This window comes from Balaenoptera borealis (genome assembly GCF_965194805.1).
Source record: "Balaenoptera borealis genome assembly, chromosome: 3".
In the NCBI taxonomy this organism is placed as follows: Eukaryota; Metazoa; Chordata; class Mammalia; order Artiodactyla; family Balaenopteridae; genus Balaenoptera; species Balaenoptera borealis.
The window spans coordinates 63,952,034-63,966,131 of record NC_138866.1 but is presented as its reverse complement, the minus strand read 5'-3'; the positions used below and the strand labels follow the sequence as shown (position 1 = coordinate 63,966,131).

General features: G+C 42.4%; 1 protein-coding gene across 3 annotated transcripts in view; it reads right to left on the bottom strand.

The window, feature by feature from the left end:
• Positions 1 to 14,098, bottom strand: part of LOC309625107 (uncharacterized protein) — a 758,084-nt gene that overhangs the window by 372,057 nt on the left and 371,929 nt on the right. For all 3 annotated transcript variants that reach the window (XR_014242324.1, XM_082384282.1, XM_082384283.1), the window contains exon 4: positions 11,719 to 11,776. Coding sequence is in view for 2 of the 3 variants with exons in the window: in XM_082384282.1 (XP_082240408.1) it covers positions 11,719 to 11,776 (58 nt within the window). In the remaining variant the exon portion in view is untranslated. The remainder of the gene's footprint in view (positions 1 to 11,718; positions 11,777 to 14,098) is intronic.

Below are 14,098 nucleotides of genomic sequence, written 5' to 3'. Positions count from 1 at the left end.
GAATTATAGTTAATTTGAAGGTACAAAAATGGTATTGTGGTTGAGTAAGAAAACGTCCCCTTTTTCTTAGCATATTTAAGAGTGAAATATCATGATGTCTATGATTTAAATTAAATTACTTCAGCGAAATTTTCAGGAGGTATATATGGCAAAATATAAGTAGTTACTCTGCCAGGTGATGCATATATGGGAGTTGGTCATACTATTCTCTTTTATTTTGCTTGAAAATGTTCATAATAAAAAGTTAAAAACATGAAAAGGAAAAAAAGATACCATTGGTCATCAAGCTGGATCAGTCATGCTGTCCTGGGGAAAAGTAAGCCTAGAACTAACCATCTTGCCAAAGGCAAAGGACGTGAATAAAGAATGTGCATTTTCCTTTTAAATTTCTTTTTTATGTCTCTTGTTTATTGGTCTGTGAAAATTCAGTTTATACTAATAAAGCTCTTGAAAGTGAGAATAAGCACTTATTTATTCAACCACATAACTGAGCACCTACCATGCATCTGTGATGACCCCTTTCCTTGCACAACCTGCTTGTGCTGGGTGAGGGTTCATTACCTAGAGACTCTATTCAGCACAGAGCATTTAAAAGTTGACTTGCGCTAATTATTAGACAAATTCAAATCAAAACTACAATGAGGTACCACCTCATACCAGTCAGAATGGCCATCATCAAAAAGCCTACAAATAACAAATGCTGGAGAGGATGTGGAGAAAAGAGAACCCTCCTACACTGTCAGTGGGAATGTAAATTAGTGCAGCCACTATGGAAAACAGTGTGGAGGTTCCTCAAAAAACTAAAAATAGAGTTGCCATATGATCCAGCAATCCCACTCCTGGGCATATATCCAGACAAAACCACAATTCAAAAAGATACACGTACCTATATTCATAGCAGCACTATTCACAATAGCCAAGACATGGAAGCAACCTAAATGTCCATCGACAGATGAATGGATAAAGAAGATGGGGTACATATATACAATGGAATACTACTCAGCCATAAAAAAGAATGAAATAATGCCATTTGCAGCAACATGGATGGACCTAGAGATTATTATACTAAGTAAAGTAAGTCAGAAAGAGAAAGACAAATACCGTGTGATATCACTTATCTGTGGAATCTAAAATATGACACGAATGAACCTATCTACAAAACAGAAGCAGACTCGCAGATGTGTAGAGAACAGACTTGTGGTTGCCAAGGGGGTGTGGGGTCGGGGATGGATGGATTGGGAGTTTGGAGTTAGCAGATGCAAACCAGTATGTATAGAATGGATAAACAACAAGGTCCCACTGCATAGCACAGGGAACTATATTCAGTATCTTGTGATAAACCATAATGGAAAAGAATCTAAAAAAGAATATATATCTGAATCACTTTGCTGTGCAGCAGAAATTAACACAACATTGTAAATAAACTATACTTCAATAAAATAAATAAATAAAAAGTTGATTGGTTTCAACCCTTGAAAACTAGTATTTGTACTGACTCTCCATATTAGTAATTGTATCAGTTTTACTGGGGCATTCCCATGCCTTGGAGAACTAAAGCTAGGGGAGAGGATATTCGATTTGTACTCTCTGGTCATCTTGATGTCAACTGATTCTTTATTCCAAGACTGGCAAACAATTCACTCACAGTGGAAGAGGCTTGGATGGGGCAGAACAATAACCAAGTGCGAAATGCCCACAAGCTCTAAAGATGGGGTCATCGTTCTGCAAACACAGACAGGGGAGCCTGAGAGCCCCAGAGCGTTCAGGCCACAGGAATGGGGCTGCCAGATAAAACACATGATGCCCAGGTAAATCTGAACTTCAGATAAACAAAGAATAATTTTTTAGTATAAGTATGCCTCATGCAATATTTAGGACATACTTAAACTAAAAAAAATTGCTGTTTATCTGAAATTCAAATTTACCTGGGCATCCCATAAAGGATGCCCAGGGCTTCCTTCCTTCCTTCCCTTCCTTCCTTCTTTCCTTCCTTCCTCCCTCACTCCCTCCCTTCTTCCCTTCCTCCCTTTCTTTTCTTCCTTTCTTTTTCTTTTTTTCTTTCCTTCCCCTCTCCTCTCTTTCTCCCCCACCCCCCGCTCTCTCTCTCTCTCTTTCCCCCTCTCTCCCTCTCACTCTGTTTTCTAAACCTAACAACCCTACACAGGAATGAATGAAGGACAAATGCACAGATGGGAAAAGCCAGATCACAGGAAAGGAGAAAACAGTGCACTCAGATTACTCATTCCCCAAATGTCTCTGACCCACGAGGCAGGACACTAGGTTAATGAATTCGACGAGAGCCTTTGGGCCAGGGAGGAATGACTGAGGATTTGTGACCAAAGAAGTAAGTACGTGAGATTGTTATCTGTGGACAGCCCTCAGAGGAGAAGTTTTCCCTTATCACTTTCTGCCTGAACCCCTGGCTTCTCTTCATTAATTTTTTAAGCATTAGTCAGAACCCACTGAGTGTGAGTCCCTACGGGAGATACAAAGATGACTTGCCCTGCATGTCATCTGCCCCACAGGTATCCAAGGACCACCAAAAGTGAGCAAGGGAGAAGCGTGGATGTTGGGAAAGGATTATGCCACTGTGTATATTACAGAGGAGCCTGGAGGCTGGGGACTTGATATAATAAGGAATGTCTGTGTTCAAAGCCAGTATCAGACATTGTGAGCAAAAAGGTCCCTGCCCTCATGGAGGCTGCAGTCTAGCAGAGGACCAAGATGTTATATAAATAACCACACAAGAGTTAAAAAGGAAAAGTACAGGGTTTTCTGACAGCTCGTAAGGATCCTAAGGTAGTGGAGGGGTGAGAACACTGACGTGAAGGGTGGATATCCAGCCGAGACGTACAGATGCACAGGAATCGGCCAAGCCGGGGTGCAGGAGAGAAGAGCTTGCCAGGCAGAGGAGCGGGACAAGCGGGGCTCTGTGAGGAGCGGGAAGGTCCCTCCAGACCTTCTGAAAAAGGCCAATGGAGGCAGAGCGTTGCAGGGGGGTGGGAAATGGGGCTTGAAATAAGGAGCGTTAGGCAGGGTCAAGTCACCCTCCAACTAGGCCACAACTGGTTGAGTCAGAAACCAACATCTGACCAAAAGAAAGCCTCTGCCAGGCTCTCTAGCCCCCTGTGAGGTGGCCTGGAGTGAGGTCAGACATCAAGTACCTGAGTCAATTAGAGCTCCTCTCTTGCGGAGTTTGAACTTGGGAGGGAGAGAGAGAGAAAGACCCAGAAACAGAGAAAAGCTGACTGAGAGATAAATAGAATGCAGTTAAGTGGCAGCACAGAAACAAAGACATGGGCCACGTAGACCTTATTAAGGATCATGGTCTTCATCTTAAGAACAAACACTGGTGAGGAGTGACAGGAGCCTGACCTAGGACTGTGAAGAAGAGATGAATTGGGGCAGGGGGTGGGGGGAAGCTTTAGAAATATGTCCACAAATCCTTTGGCATTTCTCCCTCAATTCCCTTCCTGATGGGTGTGGGCTGTATTTAGTGATTTGCTTCTAACACATAGAATATGGCAAAACTAAGAGTGTACGACTTCCCAGATCGGGTTATAAAGAGACTTCAGCTTCCATCCTGACTCTCTTCCCTCTCCCTTTCCCCTACCTACACCCTCCCCCATCCCTCTCTCTGCCTTTGGAGAGAAGCAAGCTGTTGTTGTCAGCAACCCTATGGAAAGACCTACACGATGAGGAACTGAAGCCTTCAGCCAACAGCCAGCAAGGAACAGAGACTGGCTAAGCACCACATGAGTGCTCCTAGATGTGGATTCTGCAGCCCTCATCAAGCCTTGCGATGACTGCAGCCCTGGCCCACAGCTGCCAGCAACCTCAGGAGAGACCAGCTTATCTAAGCCACCTAACCCTCAGAAACTGTGTGAAGTAACAAATGTGTTGTTTTCTTTTCCCCGACCAGGGTTTGAACCCAGGCCACAGCAGTGAAAGCGCCAAGTCCTAACCACTAGACCGTCGAGGAATTTATTTGTTTTTTAAATTTTTATTTATTTATTTAATTTATTTCTTTTTGGCTGTGTTGGGTCTTTGTTGCTGCATGCGGGCTTTCTCTAGTTGCGGTGAGCAGGGGCTACTCTTCGTTACGCTGTGCAGGCGTCTCATTGTGGTGGCTTCTCTTGTTGCAGAGCACGGGCTTAGGCTCACAGGTTCAGTAGTTGTGGCTCACAGGCTCAGTAGTTGTGGCACACAGGCTTAGTTGCTCCGTGGCATGTGGGACCTTCCCGGACCAGGGCTCGAACCCATGTCCCCTGCATTGGCAGGCGGATTCTTAACCACTGTGCCACCAGGGAAGCCCCTCCGCCAAGGAATTTAAATGTGTTGTTTTAAGCTAAACTTTGGCATAATTCATTCTCCAGCATTAGATAATGAACATAGAGGGCCATGGATGAAATTGGTGTCGCATCGGTAGAACTGTTAGGACTTTGCAATGATAGCTGTTGGGCATCAGGGAAAAAAAGAAGTAAAAGGGATTCTGAGCTTTGGGCCTGGATCACCGAGGTCCCATTTTACAGAAGGGGAAGGAACAAGGGAGGAAGAATTTTGAAGGGGAAAGAAAATAATTTCCATTTTGAACTAAGTGAATTTGAGATGCTGGGGAGATTTCCAGGTGCCAGAGTCCCACAGAGATGTGGAAATATGGGAATGTGGTAGAGTGGTGAGGGCTCCATTGATGGAAGTCATCTGGGCAGAGGAGAGCCTTGGCAGTGGAAGGCATTTCCATGGAGGGCAAGGAGAGACAATAAAGACGGATGAAAGGCAAACCACAGGAAGCGTATACATTTACGGACCCAAAAGAGGAAAAAGAGAAGTAATGCCCAGGGAAAAAGGTGAAGACACCAAAGAGAGATTTGATAAGGAGAAGACATTCAACAGTGCCAAAGACCAGAAAAATCGATCCCAATCCCTGGAAGTTCTACCTCACATTGTAAATCTGCTCATTGGATTACCCAAATCCTAGTTGGCATAAGTCAACACTGGCTGCACGGACGAAATCAAACGTCTAGATCTACAGTATGGAAAACAAGACCTTGTGTTGTTTACATGGCAAAGCACTTTCCACCATGTAAAGTTCTCCCCCGGGGCATCTATCTATCTCTCTCAAGCTGCAGCAGAAGAATGTTCATGATGATTACATCCAAACCTACTCTTTTTACAAATGGGAATTTTTCAAGTTGCAAAATACGGAGGCCTCCTCCTTTACCTCAGGGTAAGAGTTTCCACTGCAAGGATACTTGGGAGGGTTGACGAAGCAAAAGAAAATGGTTTCCAGAACACATATCAGGCCTCCTGGAGAACTAGAACATCGCTCAGAATGAAACAGCAGTTTCTCCAGCAGCCTTTTATTTCGGAAGCATCTCCTGCATGCTCTGCCTTTCTCTACTTGCTGCTTCTTGTTAATCCACTAACTGATGGCTTTCTATGCCTTCTTTTACAGCCTCTATTTACTAAAGTTGTCTGTTGCCTCATAGTTTCTGCTTACTGCCTTCTCTTTCCACGTCTCTAGCTTTCTGTGCTGACACTGGGCTACCTTGTTTGTTGGTCAGTCTCTTTTCTCTCTTTTCTTTCTGGGTCTTTCTCTCCGCTTGTCTCAAGTTCAAACTTTCCAAGAGAGAGGCTTTGATTGGTTCCGTCACAATCCAGGGCCACTTCAGGCTACCTCACTGGGGCTGGAGAGCCTAAAGCAGGCTGTCTTTTGTTTAGGTGTTGGCTCCTGGCTCAACCAGCTGTGGCCAAGGTAGTGGGGGAGACGGGCACTAAGCCTAGAGAATTCCCTGTGGTCTCTTTTTCCCAAAAGGAGGCAGTGGACCTAGAAGCTACTTTGAGTCTTAATGACCTTTGGAGTGCAAATCTCCCAAAGAGTTAATGATAAAAATGGTTCAGTAAATGCACTACTACTTAGAGAACAGTTTTGCACAGTGTAACTTCTCCCATGACTGATATTGTGTTAAGTATTTGAACCTTATTCAGATTTTATAAGGAATTTCTCAGACCATCAGAAAGTTATTTAAACAGTTGTTCTATTAATAAATATTGGATTTTTAAAGAGCACTTTTCAAATAAAAACTACAGAGTTTAAAAAATGATAAAAATGGTTCAAAAACTTCCTCTTCCAAGTACGGATTTGTTCCAAACAGGTTTTTATCTTTACTATTAGTTCAATTTAGCAGCAACTACCTGTAGTACTCAACCTCAAAGTAGCACCTACTGGCTGCTTACAGATGAAAAACCCAAGGTAGAGATGTAAAATTCAAGCAAGAAAGCTTCTGATATACTGCAAAGGCCTAAATTACTTCAATAGCCTCTGCTTAACCTTAGCCAGTTACTTCCTGCTCTTCGTTCTTATTCATTCTTCAGCACCGCTACCCAGTAGGCATTTTCCTAGTCTGATAAGATTATAAAGATGGTTACGACAAACTCTACCCTCAAGGAGCTGCCTCTTTCTTCTCCTCTCCTTGGTCTAGTTCATGCTCTCTTTCCTCCCTTCCCCTTTACTTTGTGCATCTTTGGGAAGCAGGCTTGTTGACATTCAGTTCCTTCTTTCTCCGTATTTCTGTACTGCCTTTGCCAAGGCTTCACAGAAACCCTAATGGACTCTGGCTCTATGAACAGGTAAAAACTGAATGTGGCTGGAAGGAATGGGACTGGGGTGGGGGGGAGCATGTGTTTTCATTTATATGCCTTAACATTGTTCAAATTGTTATAAGCTTTTATTATAAATTGCTTTTTATAATAGAAAAATAAATCAAAGAAGTTCAAAAGGAAGTTTTTACATATAAAGAAGGAGAAGAAATGAGAAGGGATGGGCAACTGTGAACAAATGGAGTTGGTAAAATTTTCCATGACCCTACTGGCAAGATTATTTTGTTTCCATTATTTAAAAAAAAAAAAAGCCATCTCAAAGGAAGCATTGTGGAGTGAAGGAGGAGCACACTATAGTCTGCAAATGACTGGAAAAAAAATCTCTTTTGTCCTTTAGATTTGGTTGATTCACGTAGCTTGCTTTCTTATTCTTGAAATTCAAGTGATCTGTTCCTCCTTCACTATAGAAAAGTAATTGACGTGATAAAATAAGCAAACCTTCAGGAAGCTGAGATTTTAGAGGCAGGGAATGGAAAATTTGGTGGTGAGGGGCCATCAGGGCATGGTCTCTTAGATGTGTGAGCTTCCTGTAATGTGGAATGCGTACGTGTAAAATCACCAGTCACTACATTTGCAATAACTTAATAACATGACCGTTCCTCCACCCCATCCTCTTTCCCCACACCAAGTTCTAGTTTCACTCTGGGTTACTTACTGTGAAGCTTTACAAAGAAAGAAGGAAGTAAACCTACCAAGAAGGCAGCATTGCCTTCAGTTTCACTCTGGGTTACTTACTGTGAAGCTTTACAAAGAAAGAAGGAAGTAAACCTACCAAGAAGGCAGCATTCTTAACCTGATGAAAGTTTCTTTTATCATATTTATTAGTAATGCTACATGGTTCAGAGTGGATGGTCCAAATCTTGTATTTAATCATCTCCTCTTGCCCTGGACCTTCCAAAGTTACTGATAATTATTTAAAATCTCATTGGGGTAGGGTTAACAGACAAAAATGACCCTAGCCAGGGCCAGCTTCATTCTGCCCCAAGATGCACCTTCTCCCTCACCTGAACTAAAAAGGAAGTAAAATATGTGATATTTAAGTGGCCAGGTCCTTTCGTCTGATGTCAGGAAAGCAATGAGAGCTCCTGTTTCTGCACTGCTGTTCCTGCTAAAGGGTCTCCATGTGTATGCCATTTAGTGGAATCAGTTCCCTGCTCCCTAAAAGCAAACAGAGCTGCAGGGGAGAGGCAGAAGCTGGCCAGTGGGACCCACTAATCCCCAGCAGAACACCAGGAGCTAACAGGGGAGGTAACTGTGTTTGAGGAAACTGACAGGATCTAGAGAGAAACCGAAGCTTAATACCTTGTCTGTCATTCCTCTGAAAAATTAGGAAACAGCAAAAGTAAGCAAATTGCTGCTTTAGTGACTAAGGAAAAAAGGAAACTTGGGGCCTACTGCATTGTTCTAAGGCGGCCCTTGGATCCCAAGCTGGGCTTGGTACCAAGCCAGACAGAGGCAGATACGTCTGTGGAAATGGCTAATGTAGTAATAATTCAGAATAATGTTACACCCTTAGACAGATTCAAAGTGGCATTTTAAGTAGCTATTCAGTTAGCAGAGCCTGCCAGCTGACAAACGTAACCCTAAGAGAAGGCAGACCATGAGCATGTAAATATTTTAATTAAAGTTGAATATGGAACTGTGTGTTTAATATTGAATTTGGGACTACTATCACCCACTGCTTTAATCTTAAGCTATGACACTGGTAAACACGAGCAGCTACTGAGAATGTGATGGTTTGCTTTAAAACCAAAAAAAAAGCATTTTTGAAATCACCTGAGGCTAAGATTATTAACAATTCTAAGAGCAGTAACAAAAGTTATGAATGTTGGTTCACAATTCTAGAAAAATATTGTCTGTCTGTCCTTTGATTTTATGAGGCAATTTTGAAAACCATCAATCAAAGACCTGCACTGAATCTCCAGGTGTGAAAACAGGTATGACGGGAAATCCAGATGGTCACACCATCGGCAGAGTTTTTATATTTGTGATTGGTAGAGAGAAGGAGGCCTGTGTTTGAAGTACAACAGATGGGAAATGCCAACTTCATCACTTAAAGTATTATCCTCCCTCCCACCCCACCCCACAATCTGGAAAAGAGTGATAATGTTGCTGTTTAAAGACAGCAGTCCTTTTCTAGATGAGGGGCGACTTAACAGACCCCTTTAATTATCCTTCCACACCCTTTGGGTTAAGACGTAACCATCACTATCTCCATGAGTTAATAAGAGGAGTGACCGCCAATCATTAAAAAATAGCAATCTTATTAGAAATTGGAAAAATTATGTACACATTTGACAATTCTGAAAGGCAAAATGGAGAAAATATTTTTCAATGATGAGTGATCAGGCAACAAAATGTGTGTGCAGACTAACAGACGTGAGTGAGTGCGTGCACACCTAGCATGTTTACATTTTTACGTAGCAGGAAAAAAATGATACTTTGAAATGATTAAACATCTTAATTTTGGAAAATACTGCATGCTTAAGCCATCTCATTGGTGGCTCAACCATCTCCGCCCACCCCCTTGCCTCAGGCAGGTAGAGGCAAAGACGAGAGTTATTTAAGGTCATGCAGCCAATTAGGGAGAGAGAGAGAGAGAGGAACACAATATCATCAAACATCTTAAATTCTCTTTAAGAATACAGTCCAAGGGCTTCCCTGGTGGCGCAGTGGTTAAGAATTTGCCTGCCAATGCAGGGGACACGGGTTCGAGCCCTGGTCTGGGAAGACCCCACATGCTGCGGAGCCTGTGCGCCACAACTACTGAAGCCCACGTGCCACAACTACTGAGCTTGTGCTCTAGAGCCCGTGAGCCACAACTACTGAGCCCACGTGCCACAACTACTGAAGCCCACGCACCTAGAGCCCGTGCTCTGCAACAAGAAAAGCCACCGCAATGAGAAGCCAGTGCACCACAACAAAGAGTAGCCCCTGCTCACCACAACTAGAGGAAGCCTGCGTGCAGCAACTAAGACCCAAAGCAGCCAAAAATAAATAAATAAATTTATTTAAAAAAAAAAAAAAAAAAAAAGAATCCAGTCCAAGACATCAACCAATCTTAGAAGTTCCTTTTGTCTATCTTGAAGTTCTGACCCATGTTTGTCCCAACTTAGATTACTCCTAAAATAGAGAAAAAAAAACGACCCCACCCATGAAGCAGCTGAATTAAAAGAAAACATAAATTGACCTTTAAAAATATTTTGAATTAAAATTCTTTGGCAATGGATGATATAAATATAAGACTGGCTAGTGCTCAAAATTGTTTATAATTTTTCTTTATTTCACTTCAAATAATAATTTATTTATCTCAAAATGAAACCACAGTTATTTGTAAAGATGATGCTTTCTGGCTCTTGATTTGGGAGTATTTGCCAGAAAACAACTGAGGTATATACACTAAGTTAACAAACCCATCCACATACCCGGTGAATGTAGCCAGGAGCAGGCTGTGTCTCTACAGTCGATTTCAGCTAAACTGCTCTTTTTCTAGGGAAAAATCTGCACCACTTTCATTTCAGTAGGGTTTGTTTGTCTGTTTGTTTTTAACTTAAATCAAAGGATGACAAAGAATTAATAGCCTCATTAGATTGTTTGAAAAATCTTACAAAATAACAAAAAGATAAACAACGTATATGAAAAATGATTTTAAAATTATAAATAAGTGATTTTTAAATGACCAACAGTTATACAAAAGAATGTTTAACTTCATTAAGAACCTAAGGAGTCAAAATTACAAGTATGAGATACCATTTTTCACTTGTCAAGCTGGAAAAAAAATTTTAAATAATATCTAATGTTGGGGAATGTATATAAAAATAAGTACAATGGCATACACTGTTAGTATAAATTGATTCAACTTTTCGGAAGGAATATATGTGTACGTGTGGGTTTTAAAGCCTTAAAAGAGTACGTTTTCTTAGAGCAACTAGATATCTAGAAATTTATCTAAGAAATCATCATAGATGTGCCCAAAGATATAGCTACAAGGATGTTCATTACGGAGCTACACACACTGTCAAAAACTTGGGTTCAGCCCAGATGTCCGACAATAGAGAACTGCTTCAAATTTTATAAAACAGTCATATGACAGAACACTGTGCAGAGGGAGAAGAATATTTAATGTTCATAATGCATTAAAAGATTTCAACACTACTTATTACACTATTTCACAGTTGTGTCTTCCCATACCAAAAATAATAGAAAACATATCATGCTATCTGTGGTTATCTCTGGGAACTGGAATTATTGTTATTTTTATTTTATTCTCATTGTTTACCTGTCTCTTCTATAATGTTCTTGTTACTACTTTTTTAAAACACTTGTTTGAGATATAATTCACATATCATACAATTATGATTTTACTTCTATAATTAAGAAAAAAGCCATAAAATTATTCTTACCAACTGAGTTAAAGCTTTGGCAGGCAAACATTTCATTAATATTCCATCTCAGTTATTTCGACATTGAGTTCCTGTCCCACATTTGTACAGCACATTGTATCTTAGTGCATCTTTACCTTCACACAGGGTCTTCCGGCCAAGCGGACCTCACTACAGATGGACAACTAATAACCCGTGCCTGTCACAGTGCGAGTAATTAAATCTTGTTGGGGTCTTTGCTCCCTCTTACGAGAAATTACACTGTGAATAAGACAGCAGAAACAGCCTTATTCTGAAGCCCTAGATATGTGTCATGTCGCTCTTTCCGACACGCTGTGGGTCTTCACAGAATCCCCAGGATGACTTGTACCAAGAGAGACAGAATACAACACCCATCGTCCTCCATTACTCTCCTCATCACATCAAGGATTAACAACCACGCAAGGGGTGCAAAACTCGGGCAGCCGTGGACACGTGCGAATAATGTGATTTCTAATATTTATTTCATCTTCCATTAACACACAAAACTACCTTCGCAAATGTAAATAAAATCTGCATTCACAGACACCTAAGATATTGGTCAATTCCTCACTGAAAGGACCTAAGTGATGCTGGGAACATTGAAGAGGGGAGTTTGGGGCAGTTTGCAAGCTTTTGGTTGCCAGGGGACACTTACCATCGGTGGGTCAAGGACATTGCATGCTGCCGGATGGACCACAGAAAGAGCCAAAGTGCTGAAAAACAAGGGTCAGTACAAGGGTTAAATGAAAGTGAAATCACGCTGACCCAGAAATGCAAATCAATGTGCCTTAGCTCTCTGTAGAACTCGTGGTGCCAGAACACCCTATTCTTTCTTCAGATTACCTAGCGTCCCAAGAGAGGCTGCAGTGATTTAGAGAAAAGAGATGAAATGCGGAGGGAAGCAGCAGGCAGAGGCGGAATCTAATTTTATTTGAGAAGCATCTCCACAATTTATAGTGGACTTCTCACAGGAAAAAAAGAAAAAGGCCAGTTTTGAAGTTTATTTCCCATTCTTTATATTGCTTTTACTACCTTTAGTAGTTCAGATTCAAAGCTCAAAATCAGAGGTGATTTTAAAACTGAACCTTAACCAATCATAAAAGTAAGAGGACACAGGCTTACACATTTATAATTCTCAACTGCATTTTGTTCTACCAAGTTGCAAAGTGTGCAAGAAGCATCTGGCTGCTGGTAGAAAGCTTCCTGAAATATAAATTTCAGGTAAAAAACGTGGTTCTCATCTCTAATGGAATTAGGAGGGAGAGAGGAAGGGAAGACGGAGGAAGGGAGAAAAGAAGTAGGGGAAGAGAAGAGATATAGATGATAAGTTAAAGAAGAAATAAGTGCAGATTTACAAGAAAAAGAACAGAAACCAAGATCAGAGAGGGACTCATAGTGAGGGGGAAGACATGGAACAAGGTAAGGCAAGGACAGATAGCAAAGGGGTTACAAACATGGATCGATAGCCAAATGGCCTAGGCTTGAACCTAGACTCCATACTTGATTTCTGGGTGACTTGGCAAGTTACTTAACCTCCTGAAGGCTTGTTGAGAGAGATTAATTTCGAGAATGTATGCAAAGTACCTGGAATGGGGCTGGAGCTCAGGGAATCTTCAATGACCACAAGCTCAATCGACAGCCCCTTCCTGTCCCAGAGGGAGGAGTGAGCCGGACTCCCAACCTCGACCTTCCTCTGTCCCCACACCTGAGGTCATTCAATCACCACCATTTGGGGCTCTGGCCACATCCTAAAGACAGGAGACACTGAACTTTTTTTTTCTTTTTTTCTTTTTGGCCGCCCCAGGCAGCATGCAGGAACTTAGTTCCCCAACCAGGGATCGAATCAATGCCCCCTGCAGCAGAAGCATGGAGTCTTAACCACTGGACCGCCAGGGAAGTCCCGGGGGACATTGAAATTTTAAGTTCAAATCTCCCTTCTGTCACTTGCCAGTGGTTAGTGCATTTATGCAACAAGTACTTGTTTACGCAACAAATACTCATCAACTGTTTGCTCCCTTCAGGTTCTGCACTAAGATCTGGTGAATGAAAACAGACATGGTCCCTGCCCTCACGCAGCTTACGGACTCATGAGAGAGCCAGACGGTAATCCAATAATGAAGCAAGTAAATATAAAAAATAAACACTATGAAGGAGAAGCACACGATGCCAAAAAAGTACACAGAAGTCCCTTGAGGAAGACACTGTTGAGCTGAGCTCCGTCAGCTGAGTGGGCATCAACCTAGACTCTGAAAGGGAAGGAAGAACATTCCAGGCTGAGGGACCAGCTGGTTGGATGGAGGCCCAGAAAATGAGGAGAGACTGGGCGGTCACACGGGCCAGGCCAGGAGGGCACAGTGAGCCTGGTTAAGGACTCTGGTCTCTAAGAGTGAACAGAAAAATCACTGGAGGATTTTTTTTTTTTTTTTTAACTTTGGGTTTATTTATTTATTTATTTATTTATTTATTTATTTATTTCTGGCTGTGTTGGATCTTCGTTTCTGTGCGAGGGCTTTCTCGAGTTGCGGCAAGCGGGGGCCACTCTTCATCGCGGTGCGCGGGCCTCTCACTATCGCGGCCTCTCCTGTTGCGGAGCACAGGCTCCAGACGCGCAGGCTCAGTAATTGTGGCTCACGGGCCCACTTGCTCCGCGGCATGTGGGATCTTCCCAGACCAGGGCTCGAACCCGTGTCCCCTGCATTGGCAGGCGGATTCTCAACCGCTGCGCCGCCAGGGAAGCCCCCACTGGAGGATTTTTAATCAGGAAAATCATGTGGTCATGTGTGACTTTTGAGAAGACCACCTCAGCTTAGTATTCGGACTAGATTTGAAGAGGGCAAGGGAGACTACGGAGGGCAGATGGCAGCTGGGCTGGAACGGAAGCCTGGCAGGGAGTCTACAGATGGGTGGATGTTACCTCCGCAGGACTCAGAAGTTGGATATAGAAGGAGGATTTCTCGCTGGAGGAAGTGGATGCTAAACTTTTCACTCACCAAGACAGGGAGTGCTGGGAGAACGCCAACTTGGGGGAGGCTCGC